This window comes from Trachypithecus francoisi, unplaced genomic scaffold (assembly GCF_009764315.1).
Source record: "Trachypithecus francoisi isolate TF-2019V2 unplaced genomic scaffold, Tfra_2.0 Lachesis_group15, whole genome shotgun sequence".
Taxonomy (NCBI): Eukaryota; Metazoa; Chordata; class Mammalia; order Primates; family Cercopithecidae; genus Trachypithecus; species Trachypithecus francoisi.
In genome coordinates, this window is record NW_022681460.1 from 72,897,329 (window position 1) to 72,919,728 (window position 22,400).

General features: G+C 40.3%; 1 protein-coding gene across 2 annotated transcripts; it reads left to right on the forward strand.

Moving 5' to 3' along the window:
• Positions 1-1,214: 1,214 nt before the first annotated feature.
• FUCA2 (alpha-L-fucosidase 2) lies at positions 1,215-21,276 on the forward strand. 2 transcript variants are annotated; one of them, XM_033235209.1, is made up of 7 exons: positions 1,215-1,834; positions 6,397-6,584; positions 9,576-9,915; positions 11,258-11,468; positions 11,702-11,892; positions 16,585-16,693; positions 19,366-21,276. In XM_033235209.1, exons 1-7 carry the CDS (start codon positions 1,617-1,619, stop codon positions 19,378-19,380), a joined length of 1,272 nt encoding a protein of 423 aa, XP_033091100.1. In that variant the 5' UTR covers positions 1,215-1,616; the 3' UTR covers positions 19,381-21,276. The 2 variants fall into 2 exon arrangements, with proteins under 2 accessions (XP_033091100.1, XP_033091099.1); XM_033235208.1 differs by lacking the exon at positions 19,366-21,276 and adding an exon at positions 18,238-18,608.
• Positions 21,277-22,400: the final 1,124 nt, after the last annotated feature.

Below are 22,400 nucleotides of genomic sequence, written 5' to 3' on the forward strand. Positions count from 1 at the left end.
GGTGTTATGAAGCAGATCAGGGAAAGTACAACATTCTGGGAGGGGAGGGTGGTGGCAGAAACCTTCACAGAAGAGACAGCATTTGAATTGGCTCATTGAAGGGTAACAATTTCATGGGGGCAGAAGCAGTGGAGGATTCTGGCTTTACTTTGAAAGCACTTAAGAGGTGGAGGAGAGGCTGGGCTTGGTGGCTCATGCCTGTAATTCTAGCACTTTGGGAGGCCGAGGTGGGCAGATCACCTGAGGTCAAGAGTTTGAGACCAGTTTGTCCAACATGGTGAAACCCTGTCTCTACTGAAAAAGAAAAAAAAATCAAACATTAGTCTAGCATAGTGGCACATGCCTGTAGTCCCAGCTACTTGGGAGGCTGAGGCAGAATAATTCTTGGACCTGGAAGGCAGAGCCTGAAGTGAGCCTAGATCACGCTACTGCACTCCCGCCTGGGTGACAGAGCGAGACTCTCCAAAAAAAAAAAAAAAAAAAGAGGTGGAGGAGATAAACTTCCCAAATGTCCTTTTGATCAATCATTCCAAATTGCTGGCTTTTTCCCCCAAGCTTGCAGGTTTCTTAAACATTCATTCCACTGGTTTCACCTGTCTCAGATCATCTCCTTGTTTAATGCAGTGCTTCTCAGGAAAGTTTGGCCCACCAGCCAGCAACATCAGAATTTTTTTTTTAATTTTTAATTTTATTTTTAATTTTATTTTTGAGAGGGAATCTCACTCTGTAGCTCAGTGGCACCATCTCGGCTCACTGCAACCTCCGCCTCCCAGTTTCAAGCGATTCTCCTGCCTCAGCCTCCTGAGTAGCTGGGATCACTGGCGCCCGCCACCATGCCCGGGTAATTTTTTTCTATTTTTAGTAGAGACGGGGTTTCACTATGTTAGCCAGGATGGTCGCGATCTCCTGACCTCGTGATCCGCCCGCCTCGGCCTCCCAAAGTGCTGGAATTACAGGCGTGAGCCACCGCGCCCAGCCCAACATCAGAATCTTCTAGGAACTGGGTAGAAACGCAAATTCTTGGGCCGCAACCTAACCGCTGAATCTGAAGCTCTTGGAATTTCATCTGATACAAATTCAAGGTTGACAGCCATAGTTCTAACATGCAGGATCTTGGGAGCTGCTACAGAGGCTGAGAACGATCTAGGTTGCTTTCCATGTTTCATTATGGCGAGACCCGGCTGAGGTTCCTGCCTTGACCTTCTCATCCACGCTTCAGACGTGTGGAGCAGCCACCAGGGCGGGCTGGTGGCGTTGTCCTCTTGGGCAGTTTCTTGGCAAGGTCGTGCCTCCTTGAGGGCAGAGGCGCTGGTCACAGGGCCCTGACTCAGACTCATATTTTCCCCTCAAAGCGAACAGAGCCTTAGCAAAGCCGTCGCAGCTGGCTTTGGGGTAATGCTGGCCTCTTAGTTATGCTGAGCGATGCAGCCCTCCTGGGGTCATTCGGAACGCCCAGGAGAGTGGCCACTCCCACCCCAGAGGGGGAAGGGTGGCCGGTTTCCAAGACAGGCTTGGTCAGGTGACAGTGGCGCGGCATACCCAGCAGCAGAAACGGAAGAACAGCGCTCGCGAGGCCGCGGGAGCCAGCAGAAAGGACAGTCGGCCTGCGCGGGGACATGCGGCCCCGGGAGCTCCGCTGGCTCGCGCTCCCGCTGCTGCTGTTGCTGCTGCTGCAGCCGCAGCCGAGCCCTGCCCACAGCGCCACGCGCTTCGACCCCACCTGGGAGTCCCTGGACGCCCGCCAGCTGCCCGCGTGGTTTGACCAGGCCAAGTTCGGCATCTTCATCCACTGGGGCGTGTTTTCCGTACCCAGCTTCGGTAGCGAGTGGTTCTGGTGAGTGCGTTCCTTTCTGACTCCTCTGCCACGCTTTTGTCCCCACCCGCAGCCTCCAGCCACCACCCAGCGGGCCCGGTTCGCCGCCTGGTGCTGCCTGCACCCTCGTCGGTTTCACCTCCCACTGCTTTACCTGCGTTTCGCACTTCCGGGTGTCGAATATGTGGTTTCTTGCCTAAGTTCTTCTGCTGATGAACAGAGAATTTTTCTTCCGTGTGACTGTAAGTTTTCAGCCACACTTGACTCCTCAACTTCTTCATAGTTGCGCATATGAAGCTGTAGTTATGACACTACAACATCGAGCTACTACAGACATTCATCAGTTGTGCAGGGGCATCCCACGAGCGGTGACTCAGGCACAATGGCCCGTGGTTGCTCTGCTGCTCCCTGCCAATTTACAGTCGTTCTGCCATGAAGTTATGGTTAAAACATAGTCATGAGTATGTGAAACGAGTTCATTGAACACCATTGGCTACTTAATGTTAACATGTTACCCATGTGTGGCTCTAGGAACTTTTTAAAGAGGTTCTAGAATGGTACTCTTAACACAATCCAGTTATCATTTGCCGTATGAAAGGTGCTACACAAAAATCTGTGCTTTAGATTTTACTTTGAGATCTATGTGAAAATGTGCATGTAATTTCTTAAACTGTTGCACATGTTTTTTCTAACTAAATGCTACAAGTATTAAGTTCTTCAAAATATAAATATTTTGTGTGCATATATAGATACATACACATAATATACTCTTTTTTGTTGTTGTTGTTTTCTGAGACGTCTCACTCTGTCACCCAGGCTGGACTGCAGTGGTACCATCTCGGCTCACTGCAACCTTTGCTGCCCGGATTCAAACGATTCTGGTGCCTCAGCCTCCCGAGTAGCTGGGACTACAGGCGCACACCACCATGCCTGGCTAATTTTTTGTGTTTTTTAGTAGAGACGAGGTTTCACCATATTGGTCAGGCTGGTTTCAAACTCCTGACCTCAGGTGACCCGCGGTGGCTCATGCCTGTAATTCCAGGACTTTGGGACACATAATATATTCTTAAGTAAAATAAGGGAATCATTAAACAGTAAGTATTTATTTGAATCAACTATATACTACATAAATAGTATACATCCAAATTAACATATTATATTTAGTAGACACAATACAGAGTATGAACTATATATTATATTAACATTACATAGTATACACTGTACTATGCTCTACTGTAAGGGTAGAAAAATTACACCTCCATTCTGTTAGGATCTCTGCTGGGTCCAAGAATTAAATTGACATTGTATGATTAAATTGTGTGGGGAGGCTTAAAAAATAAATTTTAGCAAGGTCTTTACAGTATTCAACTTCTTGTCTTTGAAGCTTAGGATGTTGTCTTTCCTTCCAGTATAGAGTGCCTTTCATACTGGAATTTCATCTTCTGTCCTAAGAAACAGCACAGAGGTCAAAGTGCTCTTCATGCACCTGCTATTTTTTGAGTTTCTTTACCTTTAATAATATGCCAGAATAGCATATTTTAACCCTTTCATTACAAAGAGATACACTACCTGAAACCAGTAACCTTTCTTATTGTTAGGTCGGTTTATGTAAAAAATAAAAATGGGTAAGCTATGGAGAATTATTCATATACTTTAAATAATTCAACTTATAAAACAGAGACTCTTCTTATGGCAAAACATAGCTACTTCAAAAAGATGTTACAAATCTTTATTTGCATGTTTTGGGCTATAATGAATCTTGAGTTTATTTTGGAAATGTTTTAGATTAGTGTGGTACATAATTAACACACTTTCTTCCCCCTAAATTGTATCTTATATTATCATTTGTTCAACCATGAAGATTAGGTGAAGATATATTGGTGCCAGTAGAGGATTTGACATTTGTTAACTGAGACTAGTACTATGCCAAAATAAAACAGCTAGTTTTGAGTCATTTTATTCTTTGCTATGAGTAACTTCATTTTCTACAAATAAACCCATGATTGTTTTGACCTAGAACAATAAAGATACTTTCATACTAAACAAACTAGAGAACACATTCCTGATGATCTGGAAATGCATTAACCCTGTGGAAGATTCTTTTTTTTTTTTTTTTTTTTTTGAGGCGGAGTCTCGCTCTGTCGCCCAGACTGGAGTGCAGTGGCGCAATCTCGGCTCACTGCAAGCTCCGCCTCCCGGGTTCACGCCATTCTCCTGCCTCAGCCTCCCGAGTAGCTGGGACTACAGGCGCCCGCCACCTCGCCCGGCTAGTTTTTTGTATTTTTAGTAGAGACGGGGTTTCACCATGTTAGCCAGGATGGTCTCGATCTCCTGACCTCGTGATCCGCCCGTCTCGGCCTCCCAAAGTGCTGGGATTACAGGCTTGAGCCACCGCGCCCGGCCTAGAAGATTCTTTGATCATCTGTGGTTTCCCTTTGTATCCTCTGCTCCTCACTCTCAATTTGACTTCTGGGGAATCAACAGTACAGATGAGTATGTGTGACTGTTATAAATGTCTATTAAAAACCAAATATAAATGATGAACTCTTTACCGTAAGTGCCTCTTTTCATCTCTGAGCATGAAATTCGAGTCTAGACTGTAGGGGAGAGTGCAGGTTCAAATTAGATGATGCTAGGAGAAATTCCTTATTCTTGTTCAACTTTCTGAATGTCACAGTTTCTCTTTTGCAGTTCATTTTAAAAGGTAATGTCCATAGTCCCAGCTACTCAGGAGGGTGAGGTGGGAGGATTGCTTGAGCCCAGGAGTTCAAGGCTGTGGTGAGGTATGATCACGCCACTGCACTCCAACCTGGGTGATAGAGCAAGACCCTGTCTCAACCAATCAATTAATCATAGTAAATAAATAAATAATAAAAACGCTTCAAGGATTTTAAACCCAAGTAAAAAGTGTAATGATAGGGGCTTATTATCTCACATAACAGGATATTTAGAGGTAGTTGGTTCATTGATGAAGTCAAAGACATAGGCTCTTTCTGTCATCCTCAGCCTGGGGACTTGTTCCTTCATGGTCACAGGATGGCAGCCAGGCATCATAACTTCACACAACCTTGGCCAAAGGCAGGAAGGCCAGTATCTCTTTTCATTAGGAGGGAAACCATTTCCACAGTCCCCGAAGTGTGGCTTTCCCTCAAGTTCCCTTGGTCAGCATGGATCTCACATCCCTGTCGTAGCTGTAGTGGAAGCTGGGAATTAGGTAAATGTGACTTTTGGGCAGGCAAACAGTGTGCCTGCCACATAGTATGCCCTTCAATTATGTCTTCCTAGCAGAAAGAGTCTCCTGATCATCTTGGGAAATACAGTGCTGATTATGGATTTGCTTATCCTGTAGAAGTATTCATATGAAAGAAATGGTGATAGAAAAAGCAGGAGGTGGGTCGGAAACGGGGGTTGCATCTATTTCATGGGATAGTTATTTCTGTGTTTATCTAAAATGTGTAGATGTGTTTTTCCTCATGAAGTCTTGCTTACACAGCTTAGGATCAATATACCATTGCTTAGAATGAATGCATATAGCAAGTAATTGTTGAAGGTTGAGTCCATTTATTAAAATAACAGCATCTTCTTAATTTTACTTTTGCCTCCCTTTCTGTCCTGTGCCGCCAAAGTGTCCTCTACTACTGAACATAATAGATGCATGTTATGTTTTAGGCATGTAGTCTTCCTTTTAGAAGCCCCAGTCGCTTATGTTACAAAGGACAGTGTGTAAAGACATACTACATGTGATTTAAAAGTGAAGTATTAAAAGAGAATGGGGCTGGGCATGGTGACTCATGCCTGTAATCCTAACACTTCAGGAGGCTGAAGCAGGAAGATCGCTTGAGCCCAGGAGTTTAAGACCAACCTGGGCAACATATGGAAACCACGTCTCTACAAAGAAAAAAAAAAATAGCCAGGTGTGGTGGCACGTGCCTACGGTCCCATCTACTCAGGAGGCTAAGGTGAGAGGATCGCTTGAGCCCAGGAGATCGAGGTTGCAGTGAGCCATGATTCCACCACTGCATTCCAGCCTGAGTGACAGAGTGAGACCCTGTCTTAAAAAAAAAGAATGGGTAGCTGAGTTGCCTAGAGTGCTCTAGTTTATGGGCTGAGTGGATATCACAGGGAGATAGGTGGGAAATGAGAGGGGGTTTTAGTTTGCATAAGTTTTCTTTAAAGCCAAGATAAACTAATGGGGAAGTGAGAAAGAGAATCTGGGTCCTACTGTATCTGTGTGATGGGCAAATGGTAAGGGGAGCTGGAGGAGTTTTTTTTTTTTTTTTTTTTGAGACGGAGTCTTGCTCTGCCACCCAGGCTGGAGTGCCGCCATTCTCCTGCCTCAGCCACCCGAGTAGCTGGGACTACAGGCGCCCGCCTCGTCGCCCGGCTAGTTTCTTGTATTTTTAAGTAGAGACAGGGTTTCACCGTATTAGCCAGGATGGTCTCGATCTCCTGACCTCGTGATCCGCCCGTCTCGGCCTCCCAAAGTGCTGGGATTACAGGCTTGAGCCACCGCGCCCGGCCAGGAGTTTTTTTAAATGTGTGTGTATGTGCTGTTTATGCACTCTTTCCTTTCCTCCCCTTAGGTGGTATTGGCAAAAGGAAAAGATACCGAAGTATGTGGAATTTATGAAAGATAATTACCCTCCTAGTTTCAAATATGAAGATTTTGGACCACTATTTACAGCAAAATTTTTTAATGCCAACCAGTGGGCAGATATTTTTCAGGCCTCTGGTGCCAAATACATTGTCTTAACTTCCAAACATCATGAAGGTAAGTCAATCCAGCATATGGAAATTGCTGACAATGGTTAAGAAATGAAAAATTGTTTTTTTTTTTTGGAAGAAAAAACTAAAGCAAGGTCTAATTTTCTCTTAGGAGCAACTATAGTGGTGACTGGCACTTGTTTATAACTAAGGGACTGCACTTTCAACCCAAATTGAGAGATGTTAGGAATACACAAAGGATCATACCCTCCACGTAACAGGAAAGATGGTCACATTTTGGCACATGTATTTTGAACAGTATTTCCAAGATTTACGTACAGCTGTTTGTTGAAGGAAGTGTGGGTTGCAAGTCAAAGTTCATCATTGGAATTGCACTCTTTCCTTCCCTTTCTCTGTAATGCATCCTGTGAATGCATCATGGGGGTTATACTGCTATAGTCTTGCATCATTACGGCACACCCGGCTGCACTTTTAGCCAACTCTTAGATGGCCAAATTGTGCAAATAGTGGATGAACTGATAGTGATGAAAGTGACCCAGATCACCTGGAGGGAAAAGGATTGTGGAACTGTAATGGTTCCCAGAATAATTAGAGGTGGTAGAAGAATATCTAAACCCCCACACAGCAGTCCTATTTTAATAGAATGGATTCTACCCATTACCACTGGTAAGGCCAGGGAAGCATTAACAAATTGTTTTTGTTCCAATTGCTTGTTAATTCATTAGTTTCTTTTGCATGATCATCTTTGCCTTGGTATAAAAAAGTTTGTACTGGAGTGGTTGCTCATGCCTGTAATCCCAAAACTTTGGGAGGCCGAGGAAGGAGTATCATTTGAGGCTAGGGGTTTGAGACCAGCCTGGGCAACATAGTGAGACCCTGTCTCTACGAAAACAAACAAATAAACCAACAAAACTAAAAAATTAGCATGGTGGTGTGTCTCTGTAGTCCCAGCTACTCGAGAGGCTTAGGTTGGAGGACTGCTTGAGGCTGTAGTGAGCGGAGATAGGGCCACTACACTCTAGTCTAGGTGGCAGAGGGAGATCCTGTCTCAAAAAAAAAAAAAAAAAGAAACTTTGCCTTATTGTTTTCTCCAGGGATGGGATGGGAATAGGAGAGGAGAACCAACACAAAAAATCTGGAATGATCATAGGATATTTTTCCCTTTGGCCACATTCTGGTAGCTTCATGATTTTCTCCTGTAGATATTTCTCCTGCTGAGATGAATGTCTATCAAGTGTATTTGCTTGAGAACATGCTGATTTCCTGATGTCTAGGAACTTTCCCAAGCTGTATGGCACAAAACAATACATAGTGAGTTTATTTAATAAAAATTATTAATCACACTGTGAGGAGAGATGATGTAGCCCACATTTATACATTATCTGGGACTCATGTTGTCAGATGTTTTCATTGCTTATGGAAAATGCATACTAAGCTCAGGAAGGAATATCGCTGTGTGAGCTTATGGTGGTGATACTCAAATGAAGACTCATGTGGTGTTAGTACTGTCTGACATTAGGGCCTGTCAAGTTGAATAATTTTGAATGTGACTTTAGATATCAACACTGCTCTGAAGCTTACCATAGACATGACAGGAACAAGAGTAAGCTGTTTTAAAAAGCTTATTAAAATGAATCTAAGGCTAGGTGCAGTGGCTCACATCTATAATCCCAACACTTTGGGAGGCCAAGGAAGGAGGATTGCTTGAGGTCAGGAGTTTGAGACTAGCCTAGGCAGCAAAGTGAGATCCTGTCTCTGAAAAATTAGACAAAATTAGCTGGGCGTGGTGGAGTACACCTGTAATCCTAGCTACTGGAGACGTTGAGGTGGGAGGATCACTTGAACCCAGGAGGCTGAGGATGCAGTGAACCAAGGTCACACCACTGAACTCCAGCCTGGGTGACAGAGCCAGAACCTGTCTCAAAAAAAAAAAAAAAAAAAAAAAAATCCGAAGTATGAGTCAATCTTAGACTTGTTCTAATTTATCAAGACTAAAATGTTTCACCAAATGTACCTTATAAATGTCTAGTCTCAAAAATTCTTTTAGATTTTAGTGGAATAGTAACAATGTACTTAAGTTTCTAGGCACTGATAAAATTTTTGAGGCTTTCATATTTATTATGTTTTAAGTATTTCAGTTTATATATCTCTTCTAACATTTTTATATAGAACAACCAGTAATCTAAATGCAAATTCCTGTTAAAAATGAACCACTTCTAAATGTTTGTATAAAAGTTTTCAATGTATAAAAATGTATACATTGTTTTTCTTATCTATAAGATAAGAAAATAGTTGGTAGACTATTTGCTTTTGGGTAATTTTATTAAAGAGGAAAATCCAAGCTTATGATTTTATAGTAGGATGACATTACATGTGGTGAGTATATTTTAAAGTATAGATCTATTGGGAAATAGTAGGGGTTTTTTGCCCCTCTGGTTAAATAAATAATCAGGCTAAAAGAGATTTGCTATACATGGATCACCAGTGTTCTAAGAATCACACTATAATAGAATAAACAATCCTAAAACTAAGCAGTAGACTTCAAACTTTGGTTTAGAAGACACTAAGAATCTTGCAGGAGTGCATCTCAGGATCTTCACAATAAATAGTAGTAGTCATCATTTAGCATGGTACATGGATATGTTCCCATTTTAGTTGTGGGCTGCTATTGTTGATTGTTTATTTTGTGCTATACCTTGTGCTAGCAGTTGGCTGAAGACATAGCAGGGAGCACTGCAGACATGATGCGATCCCTCAAGGACCTTACAATCTAAGAGGGAAAATACTGGAAATAGATCAGACCATACAGTGATAAACCCCAAAAGTTGCTTTTAAAAACCTCAGTCTCACCTTGTTTAAATTCTCAGTTCTCATATAAAAGCACGATATATGCCATGAAAAAATGGCCATAAAACAGTCATTTGTAGGAGCAGGTATTTATACATCGTATGCACTATGTGATTTGTTTGGGCATTTGTGTGGGTTGAAATTTACTACAATAGACATGCTTACAAGGGTTTTCACTATAATTTTCTAGGTTTTACCTTGTGGGGTTCAGAGTATTCATGGAACTGGAATGCCATAGATGAGGGTCCCAAGAGGGACATTGTCAAGGAACTTAAGGTAGCCATTAGGAACAGAACTGACCTGCATTTTGGACTGTACTATTCCCTTTTTGAATGGTTTCATCCGCTCTTCCTTGAGGATGAATCCAGTTCATTCCATAAGCGGCAATTTCCAGTTTCTAAGACATTGCCAGAGCTCTATGAGTTAGTGAACAACTATCAGCCTGAGGTTCTGTGGTCGGATGGTGATGGAGGAGCGCCGGATCAATACTGGAACAGCACAGGCTTCTTGGCCTGGCTATATAATGAAAGGTGTGTATGCTATGAGATTGCTGCAGTTACCCTCCATATTCCTAACATATTTCTAACATTTTCATTCCTTCACCTCTTGAAATATTTCATTTTAAGTCATTGGTGGTATGGGGGGAGAGAATAATTTTAAATAATACTTATTAGATATATTAGTATTTACTCAACATAATCAAGGGTAAATAAATCAGGAGTAAAATACAACTCAATGGTCTGATTTTGAGATCAGACTAAAAATCACAGGATCAGGAACTTTGAAGGTGTTAATTTTCTGGGTCCCCCCTTTTTCTTTCCGACCCTGGTCCTTTATGGCCTCTATTCTGGGACAACTCTGTTTGTTCATCACTATTTCCAATTATGTGCTTCCGAATCCCTCTGACTGCTTCTTTTTATCCTCTTACCTTTTGGTCATCGTTGCTGCCCAGCCAATGTCACCCTTGTTTGTCTCCTCTTTTCCTTCATCAACAGCATTTTCCCTTTCTCCAGTTTTTTCCTATTGCTTCCTGCTATGTTCAAGCCTGCCCTATTAGAACAGGGAGTTCTGATTAAACTCCTCCATTAGGCTTAAACTATACGGACAAAATTTGTATGTACACTAGAAAGCACTGGGTATTGTGCTGTTAAGTCAGGCAACCTTCTGCTTGCACTTCCTGGGCCCACAAAGGGCACAAATACAAATATTCTGAAGAACTCTTGATACTGAAAACAGCAGTGTGTCCAGGTACTCCTTCCAAGGGAAAAGATGGGGAGCTATCACTTCAATTTGTGACTTAAAACTGTCCCCTCTATGTGGCGTGGATTTCCTGCTAAAATGTGCCACGTGCTATGATAAGTAACGTTGTGGGGATATTTCACATGACATCAACAGTTGAATTTTCTGAGAGTTTTCAATATTAGGCACAATGGTAAGAGAAAGAGAAAGGCTAGACTACATGTATGAGATCACTGAATCATTAAAAAGTGTCTTGGGTATAAATTCAGTTTCGGCTATCATTTACAATATAGAAGGGAGCTTAAAATAATCATAATACTCTTATGAGTGCTATTTGTGCTGGGTACCAGGCTAAATGTTTTACATAACTTATTTTTGTTCTAATCATAGATGAGGAAATTCATTATTCAGAGGAGTCAGGTAACTTACTCTAGGTCTGGGAGCTAGAAAGTGACAAAGTCAGAACTCCAATCAACCCAGATCTGTTTGACTTCAAAACCATGGGCTTTCCACTGTACTATGCCATGGTCCCTTTTCAGAATTATATTTCAATTACAAGTCTTTTCAGTGACATTTCTTTTTGTATAAAAAGCTTATACCTTTTGTTTTAAAAAACTGTATGTTTCATTTCAGCCCAGTTCGAGACACAGTAGTCACCAATGATCGTTGGGGAGCTGGTAGTATCTGTAAGCACGGTGGCTTCTATACCTGCAGTGATCGTTATAACCCAGGACATCTTTTGCCACATAAATGGGAAAACTGCATGACAATAGACAAACTGTCCTGGGGCTATAGGAGGGAAGCTGGAATCTCTGACTATCTTACGATTGGAGAATTGGTGAAGGTACAGTAAAATGTCTGGTGACTATTAACATAATATTCTTAATAGTGTGATCATATAGGATTTATTTCTTATATAGCTCAATGACCTATAAATATAGGACATTGTTCTATCCTGTGTTTGTTCTTCTAGGTAGTGACTATATATACATGTATAAATATATAAATGCAACATATTAGCACATTAAAGATGGAATTATTTTATTTATCTAAAAGCATTTATTCTTCATTTTTTAGCAACTTGTAGAAACAGTTTCATGTGGAGGAAATCTTTTGATGAATATTGGGCCTACACTAGATGGCACCATTTCTGTAGTTTTTGAGGAGAGACTGAGGCAAATGGGGTCCTGGCTAAAAGTCAATGGAGAAGCTATTTATGAAACCCGTACCTGGCGATCCCAGAATGACACTGTCACCCCAGATGTGTGGTAAGTCATTCTTGTTACCAAGTACGCTTTTATAAACGAAGAGATTTAAAATTTATCAGACATATAAAGAAGAGTAGGATAAAAAGAGAAATTGGATAAATTCCTACATATACAAAGCACTTTCCAAACTTAGCTTACTCTAATATAAAGAGAAGAGGAAGAATTTGCATGTTTTTGAACATTTATTGTTTATCGGATTAAGCTTACATCATTTCTAGGTATCTCCCAGTGGTGGACAAATTTTGGCTGAAAGTACTCAGCTTTTAGAAAAATTGTAAGCCATTCAGACCAATGAAAAAATGCAAATGATTAGTCTAAAACAGAGACTACTGTTTAATCAGTTCCGTAAATTCTAACTTTTGCAGGTGTTGCATCCCATGAAATTAGCAAACAGAGGTACCCAAAGGCAGAGAAAATGTTAGATTAAAAATGAGTCAAAATAGGGAGGGTTCTGGGAAGATGCTTCTCTCTGAGTTTGGGGAGGTTCTGTGTGTCAGTGAGTTCCTGAATCAGATTCCACAAATATGACAGTTTCTCATATGGTTTCTTAACATATATAAAATAAGAGGAGTATTGGTGAAGTTCTAAAAATTCACTTTCAGTTGCCTGATCAAATAGGAACCGAAAAATTAGACTAATTGTTCTTCAATCTACTTGACTTATGACTTAAAACATTAACCCATTGAATAAAATGAAGTAAGGCAATCTGGACAGAGCGAATAATTGTGGAGTTTTAAAATGTTGATCTGGGAGAAGCCATAATGAGAACTCAATACCAAGCTCTCATGTGACAGAGAATAGTGCAAATCTGGTTTTGGAATTTGCTTCTGTACTGACATTTGAATACGAGGGCATCTGATCTAGGACAATCATTAACCATTATTCCATTGTGTTTATTTCAATAAATAAACATAAAAGCTAAATATTTAATGTGGCTTATAAAGCTGTGAGTCTGGCTCCTACCAACTTCCCCGACGCTGAGTGTTCCTGCTCTCCCTCCTCTTCCCGGGGTTCATTGTGCCCATCTTCTTGCAGTCATCTACAGACTTCCAGGTCAACTCTTTAAATCTTTTAAGAGAGTAGCCCTGGCTTGCTGTCCCTGTCCCCAGAACTACTCTTCACATAATTCTTAGTAATTTTAATTTCTATTCACAGTTCTAATTACCTGCACTTCCTGTCTTTTAAGGATCTTGTCTGCTTGACCTTTGTTACCTGTTCCTTTGCATTATCAACATACAAGGTCATATTGGTAATGCAAAGTCGAACTTCTTACTCAACACTTCCACTTGGATGCATAGCATCTTAGACCTGTATTCCACAGCTGAAGTCCTGAGTTTTAAAATTTTGCTGTAGACTAGCTCCACCCACGGTCTTCCCCATCTCAGTTAATGGCAGCTTTATCCTTTAGGTGGTTGTCAGGCCAAAGGCCTTGGTGTCTTTAATTTCCCTTTTTTTATAATCATACTTTAGACTTTGCATTACCAATAACTGCACCCCTTCCATGGCTCCAGTTTGAAGCATTCTGCCGTCTACCTACGACTTCTTATATTTCGGCTCACTCCACACAGCACTTTGGCTTCCAAAGGGATCTATAATCCAGGGATTATACTATCTTTTAGTCCTATCATCTTTTCTCTGTCTGTCTTTTTCCTTATCCAGAACAGATTCTGTGGCCCGTCACTGTAACTAATCTATTGCATACACCCAACTCCTGAACTCTTGCTCCCTCTGCCATACTCACTTGACAGAACATCAACTTTAAATTAAGATCTACTTATTCTATGCCTGCTCCTGGACAGCTAACTGTAACTATGGAAACTCACACACACATGCACCCAGACACATACAACGTAGAATTATCTCACCTTTGGTTTTAAGGTCAACCCTTGTGTCCTGATCCCATTGCAAATCATCCACCAAAGGATTGTTACAGCAATTCTCCCCTTTCACTCAATTTCACTTGTATTTCTAGCTACCTTCCCATTTCTCTCCTTTCCTTTGTAGTAAAACATGTTGAAAGAATTTTCACTTGCTATCTCCAATTCCTTGCTACAGTTTTTCTCTTGAACCCACTCTGGTCGAGCTTCCACTCCCACACTCCAGGATTGCTCTTCTCAAAGTCCACAATAACCTCTGCCTTTCCAATTCCAGTGATGAGTCCCCAGTGCTCATTTTCTTAACTTACTGGCAGCGTCTGCCTCAGTTGATCACTGTTTCTCCTGGTGTTCATTGTACCTGTTGGCTCTTCCTTCTTAGTTAGTTCCTCTGCTGATTTCATCTCATTTTTCCAACCTCTAAATCTTGAAGTGCCCTGAGGTTTAGTCTTCAGATTTCTATTCTTCTCTTTTTTTTTTTTTTTTTTTTTGAGGGCACTGGCGTGATCTTGGCTCACTGCAACCTCTGCCTCCCAGGTTCAAGCTATTCTCCTGCCTCAGCCTCCCGAGTAGCTGGGATTACAAGTGCCTGCCACCATGCCTGGCTAATTTTTTTTGTAATTTTAGTAGAGACAGGATTTCACCATGTTTGGCCAGGCTGGTCTCGAACTCCTGGACCTCAGGTGATCTACTTTCCTCGGCTTCCCAAAGTGCTGGGATTACAGGCATGAGCCACCGCGTTTATCTTAATGTCCCAGGCAATCTTATCCATTTTCATGGCTTTGAATGCCATATTGATGACCTCCACATTTCTATTTCCAGTGCAGACCTCTTTCTGAACTCCAGCCTCATTAAGTCCCTACTCAATATTTCCACTTGGATGCATAGCATCTTAGACCTGTACATCCAAAACTGAAGTCCTGAGTTTTCAAATTTTGCTATCAACTAGCTCTACCCATGGTCTTTCCCATCTCAGTTAACATTAGCTTCATCCTTTAGGTGGCTGTCAGGCCTAAAACCTTGAAACCCTTAGTTTCCCTTTCTTTTTTTTTTTGAGACAGAGTCTGGCTCTGTCTCCCAGGCTGGAGTACAGTGGCTGGATCTCAGCTCACTGCAAGCTCCGCCTCCCAGGTTTACACCATTCTCCTGCCTCAGCCTCTGGAGCAGCTGGGACTACAGGCGCCCGCCACCTCGCCCGGCTACTTTTTTGTATTTTTAGTAGAGACGGGGTTTCACCGTGTTAACCAGGATGGTCTCGAACTCCTGACCTCGTGATCCGCCCGTCTCGGCCTCCCAAAGTGCTGGGATTACAGGTTTGAGCCACCGCGCCCGGCCAGTTTCCCTTTCTTTTATAGTCACAGCCAATTCATTAGCAGATATCATCCTCTATCTTTGAAATATATTAAGAATCTGACCACTTCTCATCCTCTCTGTGGCAACCCTCATCCTTTTAGTTTCCATTGTCTTGTCCCTGTCTGGATTATTTCAGTAGCTTCTTAACAGGTCTCTATTTCTACCCTTTAACCTATTCACCACAAAGCAATTAGAGTATACTTTTAAATAATAATGCCAGTCCCATGCTCACATTTCTCCAATGGCTTCCAGTCTCAGAGAGAAGGCCAGGTCCCATAGATGCTTACAAGGGCCTACAAAATCTGGCTCCTTATCACCTCTTTGATCTTATCTGCCATCACCCTCCCCCACTTCCTCTCCTTCAGCCACTCTGCCTTCCTTGCTATTGTATCAACAGGCAGAGCACACTTGCACTGGGGCTCCTGCACTTGACATTCTGTCTGAAGGATTTCTCCAGACTCTCCTGTGGTACTCCTATGGCGCTCGCGTGGTTCTCTTCCATGCCACCTCTAAGAGGTCTTCCCTGCCTATTCTACTTAAAATAACACTCCCAGGCCCCTCCTTTCCTACCTAACATGCCCTGTTCTTCTTACCTGGTTTGTTTTCTCCATAGTATTTAATCAACACCTGATATATTTGTTCATTCTAATTTCTCCCACTGGAATGTAAGCCCCATGACGACAAGAACTTTGTTCAATGCTGTATATAGCTCTAAAACAGTGTCTAGCATTTTAAAATTTCAATAAGTATTTGTTGAGTAGTTGAATAAATGAATGAATTCCGTTTTTTTTTTGTTTTTTTTTGTCTACAGCATACTTCCCTTACCTTCCTCTTTGTTCCCATTCATCCTTTAAGTCTCAGATTAAATGTCATGTTCTTGGTGAGGCTTCTTTCTGATGTTCTAATCTAAAGAGATCCTTTTGTTACAATCTCTCAATTTCCTTTTCTTTCATAGTGCTTATCAGAACTCACACTTTCATATTATTTGTGTGATTATTTAGTGTTTGCCTTCCCCACTCTAGTCTAAGCTCCGTAAGAACTATGTGTGTTTTGTTTTTTATTGTAACCCTAACACTGAGCACAGTATTAGGCACAGAATTGACACATGCATATCTTGTCTTGTTGAATGAATGAATGGATATAAAAATTTGAATAACACATGAAAAACCGTGAAGCTCTTGCATCCTGCCCCCTGAGCTCATCTGCTTCCCCTTTTCAGATCCATGAGAGCAGTCTGATGAAGAGGAATGCTATCTCAGGAAAATCTTTGTCTTCCAAGAACTTCCTTTGGGGGAGGAAGGTGCTTTTTTATACCAACATGGGGCTATTTTTCCCTCCCTTCTATTAATGGCGACACTGTGGAAGTATCTCTGTAAAAAAATTCCAGATTGTTCCTGATCCATAAATAATGAGAAACATGGGAGGTAACTTGTTACTATGCTTTTTATCTTTTTCTTTTAACCAGGTACACATTCAAGCCTGAAGAAAAATTGGTATATGCCATTTTTCTTAAATGGCCCACATCAGGACAGCTATTCCTTGGCCAGCCCAAAGCTATTCTGGGGGCAACAGAGGTAAGAGGGAATTTTACCTTGTTCCTTTAAATTGCTGATTAGAACATCTTGATGCAAACATAACTTTTAACTTTAAGGGGAGCCTTATATCTGTTTCTCTTATACCTCATAAAAGTAATTATAAATGAGCTCCAGCCAAGCATTAAGGCTCACACTGTAATTCCAGCACTTTGGGAAGCTGAGGCAGGTGGATGTCTTGAGGCCAGAAGTTTGAGACTAACCTGGGCAACATAGCAAGACCCCTCTTTACAAAAATTTTTTTAAAAAGCTAGCTGGGCATGGTGGCACGCACCTGTAGTCCTAGTTACTCAGGAGGCTCAGGCAGGAGGATTGCTTGAACCCAGTAGGTCAAGACTACAGTGAGCTATGAGTGCACCACTTCAGCCTGTCTCTGAAAAAATAAATAAAATAAATAAAATAAAATAAAATAAAATGAATTTCACCAATGACAGTGTTTGGTCAAAATCTTTGAAACTTTTTGTTTCGCAGAAAACTAAGCTGATAAAGCAGCTACAGTATCTCTATGCATATCACTGTAAAATAGACATTATTCTTTACGGTCATTCTATGTTGTTCAGGTTCATTGCATGCATCCAAAACGATTCTTCTCATAAAACTAGAATTCGGATGCTTTCCCTGACACCCCACCCCAGAACATATCTGAATACAAGATGTCATGACTCTACTATTTTATGTTTATAAAACATTTTGGAGAAAGTTAGAGATTAATCTAACTGTTGTAACCACCACATCTGGCATTGAGTTCATTCTGATACATTTTATAACTTATTTTTTTAAATAAATTATCCCTTTGGAGGTGAATTGTCCATATGGCTCTCCTTGCATCACCTTTCTGCGTTTCATTTCTAATACGTGTAGTTGATGAGGTAGAAAGAAGATGAGTTCAAATCTAATGTTTAATTACAGCTTAGTAGACCAAAAATGACACTGATTATATTTTTATTTTATCTATGTTCTTTTTGGTGCCAATTAACATCATTATTTAAAAGCTCCTGGGTTTTGTTTTCGTATTGATCCACCTAAGAAGCAAAGTTTTTGGTTCAAAATAACCCTAGAATATGTAGAGAACTTATTTGAATTTGCTTAGTATAGTAAGACTAAGGATATAAAATACAGTAATAATTGATCAAATATATGTATTATTGATTAGTGGAGGTTATTAGAAAATCTGGGGAACACTGAGTAGATACTTGGGCAGACTCTGGTTTCGGAGCCATTTTCTGCTCCTGAGCCTGTCTTTAGCATTTTCTCCACTCTGACACTCCATTCAGCCTTGAAAATTCTCCTTCCCCAACCCCTGCACACTTTTATTTCCCTCTTGAGAGTAAAATAGAAGCAAGAATATAGAGACAAGATACATATACTTAATTGGATGAAGAGTGATTGTGAATCACTAAATAAAGGTAAAAATGAATCTCTTGTCTATATATTTTTTTGAACTACTACTGAGTCCTTCCCAATAGAAAGTGGGTGAGATAAAGAGATAAATTTGGAAACATTTGCATGTATGTTTTTAATTTCAGGTGAAACTACTAGGCCATGGACAGCCACTTAACTGGATTTCTTTGGAGCAAAATGGCATTATGGTAGAACTGCCACAGCTAACCATTCATCAGATGCCATGTAAATGGGGCTGGGCTCTAGAACTAACTAATGTGATCTAAAGTGCAGCAGAGTGGCTGATGCTGCAAGTTATGTCTAAGACTAGGAACTATCGGGTGTCTATAATTGTAGCACACGGAGAAGGCAAATGTAAAATTGGATAAGAAAATTATTTTGGCAATTCAGCTCTTTCCCTTTTTCCCACTAAATTTTTTCTTAAATTACCCATGTAACCATTTTAACTCTCCAGTGCACTTTGCCATTAAAGTCTCTTCACATTGATTTGTTTCCATGTGTGACTCAGAGGTGTGAATTTTTTCACATTAGAGTAGCAAGGAATTGGTGGTATTATGGACTGAACTGAAAATTTTATGTTGAAACCATATCCCCCAACATGACTATATAGTTATGTATCACTTAACGATGGGGATATTTTCTGGGAAATGCATTGCTAGTCAATTTTTTTTTTATGTCAACATCATAGAGTATATTTACAAAATCCTAGATGGCATAGCCTACTACACACCTAATGTGTATAGTATAGACTATTGCTCCTAGGCTACAGACATATACAGCATGTTACTGAATACTGTAGGCAATAGTAACACAGTGGTATTTGTGTATCTAAACATACAGAAACATAGAAAAGGTACAGTAAATATACTGTAAAATAAATGGTGCACCTATACAGGGCACTTACTGTGAATGGAGTTTACAGGACTGGAAGTTGCTCTGGGTGAGTTAGTGAGTGAATGGCGAGTGAATGTGAAGGCCTAGGACATTATTGAACACTACCAGACTTTATAAATACTGTATGCTTAGGCTACGCTACATTTATAAAAAATGTTTTTCTTTCTTCAGTTACAAATTAACATAAGCTTACTGTAATTTTACAAATTTTTAATTTTTAAAACCTTTTTGGCTCTTTTGTAATAACTTAGCTTAAAACATAAACTCATTGTGCAAATGTACAAAAATATTTTCTTTCTTTATATTCTTATTCTATAAGCTTTTTTCTATTTTTAGTTTTTAACTTTTTACTTTTACAGAAACACACACATTAGCCTAGGCCTACATGGGATCAGGATCATCAGTGTCACTGTCTTCCATCTCCACATCTTGTCCTGCTTAGAAGGTTTTCAGGGGCAATAGTAGCCATGGAGCTGCCATCTCCTATAACAATGCCTTCTTCTGAAAAACTTCCTGAAGGACCTGCCTTATGCTGTTTCACATTTTTTTTTTTTTAAAGTAGAAGTACACTCTAAAATAATGACAAAACATATAGCATAGCAATACATAAACCAGTAACCTAGCTGTTTATTATCAAGTATTATATACCTTACATCATTTTATATGCTAGATTTTTATACGACTGGCAGCACAGGTTTGTTTACACCAGCATCACCATAAACAACGTGATTAACGTGTTGTGCTACCTTATGATGGCTATGATGTCACTAGGTGATAGGAATTTTTAGCTCCATTATAATCTTATGGCACCACCAATATATATGCGGTCCATTATTGACTGAAAAGTTATGTGGTACATGGCTATATTTTGAAGTAGGGCCTTTAAAGAGTAACTAAGGTTAAGTGAGGTCATAAAGGTAGGGCCCTCAAGCCAATAGGACTGATGTCCTTATAAGAAGGGGAAGACACACCAGGGATACAAGTGCACAGAGGAAAGGCCGTATAAAGACAGTGGGAAGGTGCCATCTGCAAGTCAAGGAGAGAAGTCTTTGAAGAAACCAAATCTGCTGATACCTTGGACTTTCAGCCTCCAGAACTGTGAGAAAATAAATTTCTGTTGTTTAACCTCAGTAGAGGTTGTGTTTTCTATTCCCATTTGCTGCAATGTATGTTTACCAAAGACTGTTTGAGTTTGTGACTGTAGTGGGTCAAATAGTGTTCCCCAATAATTTATGTCCACCTGGAACCTCAGAATGTATTCTCACTTGGAAATCATGTCTTTGCAGATGTAATAGGTAAGTATTGAGATAAGCTCATATTGGATATGGGTAGGTTCTAAATCCAATGACAGTATCCTTATAAAGGACAGAAAAGGACACAGAGACAGAAAAAGGCCATGTGACAACGAGGCAGAGATTGGAGAGGGAGCATGGCCCTGCTGACACCTTGATTTTTGATTTCTAGCCACCAGAAGTGTGAGAGAATAAATTTCTCGTTTTAAGCCACTTACAGAGTGGTAATTTGTTACAGCAGCTCTAGGAAACTAATAGTTACCAAATAAATTGATTATGCCAGGTGAACTTTTTATGATGATTTTAAGAGCCAACGATGCAAGTGTGAAGAGTTGTAGTTTCCGTGAAAGCCAAGTTAAATACTTTGGAAAGACTAGATAAAAGTTTGTTGACTTTAAAAATTAAAAAAAAAAAAAAAGAAAAAAGCTATTGGTTAAGTGTGCGCAAAACTGTTCTAAAAGATTGGAGGAAAATATAGTAAAAATCTTCAAGAATTCTGCATCTCTGGTTCACACCTATGACACCTATGACATTACATGTAGTTTGTACAAGAAAGATAATTAGATTGCAAGCTCCAGTTTGTAATCCCAGCTACTTGAGAGGCTGAGGTAGGAGGATCCTTGAGGCCAGGAATTTAAGAAAGACAAATTAGAGAACATCTATCAGCAGACCTATATGGGAAAGCAGCTATGCTGTACTACGCTATGTCACCAACAGCCCAACTGAGTAGACCTACACTAAAAAGTTAGAAAAAACCTGGATCCTATAGTAAATAAGTGATAAATATAGAACATTTAAAGTTAAAATGTCTATATATGTATTTTTTATGACATCCTGATTTACATAACTTTTTACATTAACTAAACAACTAAAGGTTTCTGATGAGAGGGCTCCTGCTATACTGTTAGAAAACAGATATGTACTATCTAAGACCAATTAACTTTATTTTTATACTTACTCATTTTTTTGAGACAGAGTCTCACTCTGTCGCCCAGGCTGGCGTGCAGTGGCATGATCTCAGCTCACTGCAACCTCCGCCTCCCAGGTTCAAATGATTCTCCTGCCTCGGCCTCCCAAGTAGCTTTACATACATGTGGTTTTTACCTTGTCGTCTCTTCCACTGCCACAATTATACAGATGTGTATGATTCCAGGAGATAATTTTCAGCTGATCAAATTTGTATCTTACAAGGCCACACCTGTTTAGTCTCAAATTTTCCCTGGATGAAATCCTGGGTTAATTTTATTGGAAGAGATGCGTGCCCATTATACACACATTCCCTAATTTCCCAAAATGCTATTTTTCATTTACTCTATTAAAAATGAGAATACCATATTTTGTCAAATTTTGAAGAGAAGCATTTTCCCTCCTCTCCACCTCTACTTTTTTTTTTTTTTTTTCCAGACATGGTCTCACTCTCACCCAGGCTAGAGTGCAGTGGTGCAATCATAGCTCACTGCAGCCTTGACTTACTGGGCTCAAGTGATTCTCTCACCTCATCCCTGCAAGTAGCTGGGACTCTGGGCACATGCCACCGTGCCTGACTAATTTTTTTGTAGAGAGAGGATTCTACCGTGTTGCCTAGGCTGGACCATTATCTTTTTTTTTTTTTTAAGTGTTCAATATTTTGCTCAAGTTTTTTTTTTTTTTTTTTTTTTTTAAAGTTAATTACAGCATTTGAAGAAGAGGATCTAATTCCACACAAAATGGAAGACTCTAAAATGTATCCATTAAACTGCTAAAAAATAAATAGAGTGGTGAGAATACCACATAAGCCCAATTTAGATTCTGAGTGCTGTCACCTGTGATTACAATTATACAGACTCTTCCAAGCTTATAGCTGGAGCTCCTGGAAGCTGTTTTATGCTCTGATGCAAGGACAAAAAAAAAAAAAAAAAAACACAACTCAGGAAGGAATTAAGTCCTGAATTATTGGTTTCATCACATCCACCCTCTCTACCCCAAAACAGCACAAAAGAAACAGCGACCACACCTGTAGATCTTTTTGTGTAAAAGAGGTAATGAAGAACTGGGATGGGAACAAGTCATGAAGACGTCTTAAAAAGGTCCTTTTCAGGTAAGTTTGTACACACCATCACGCA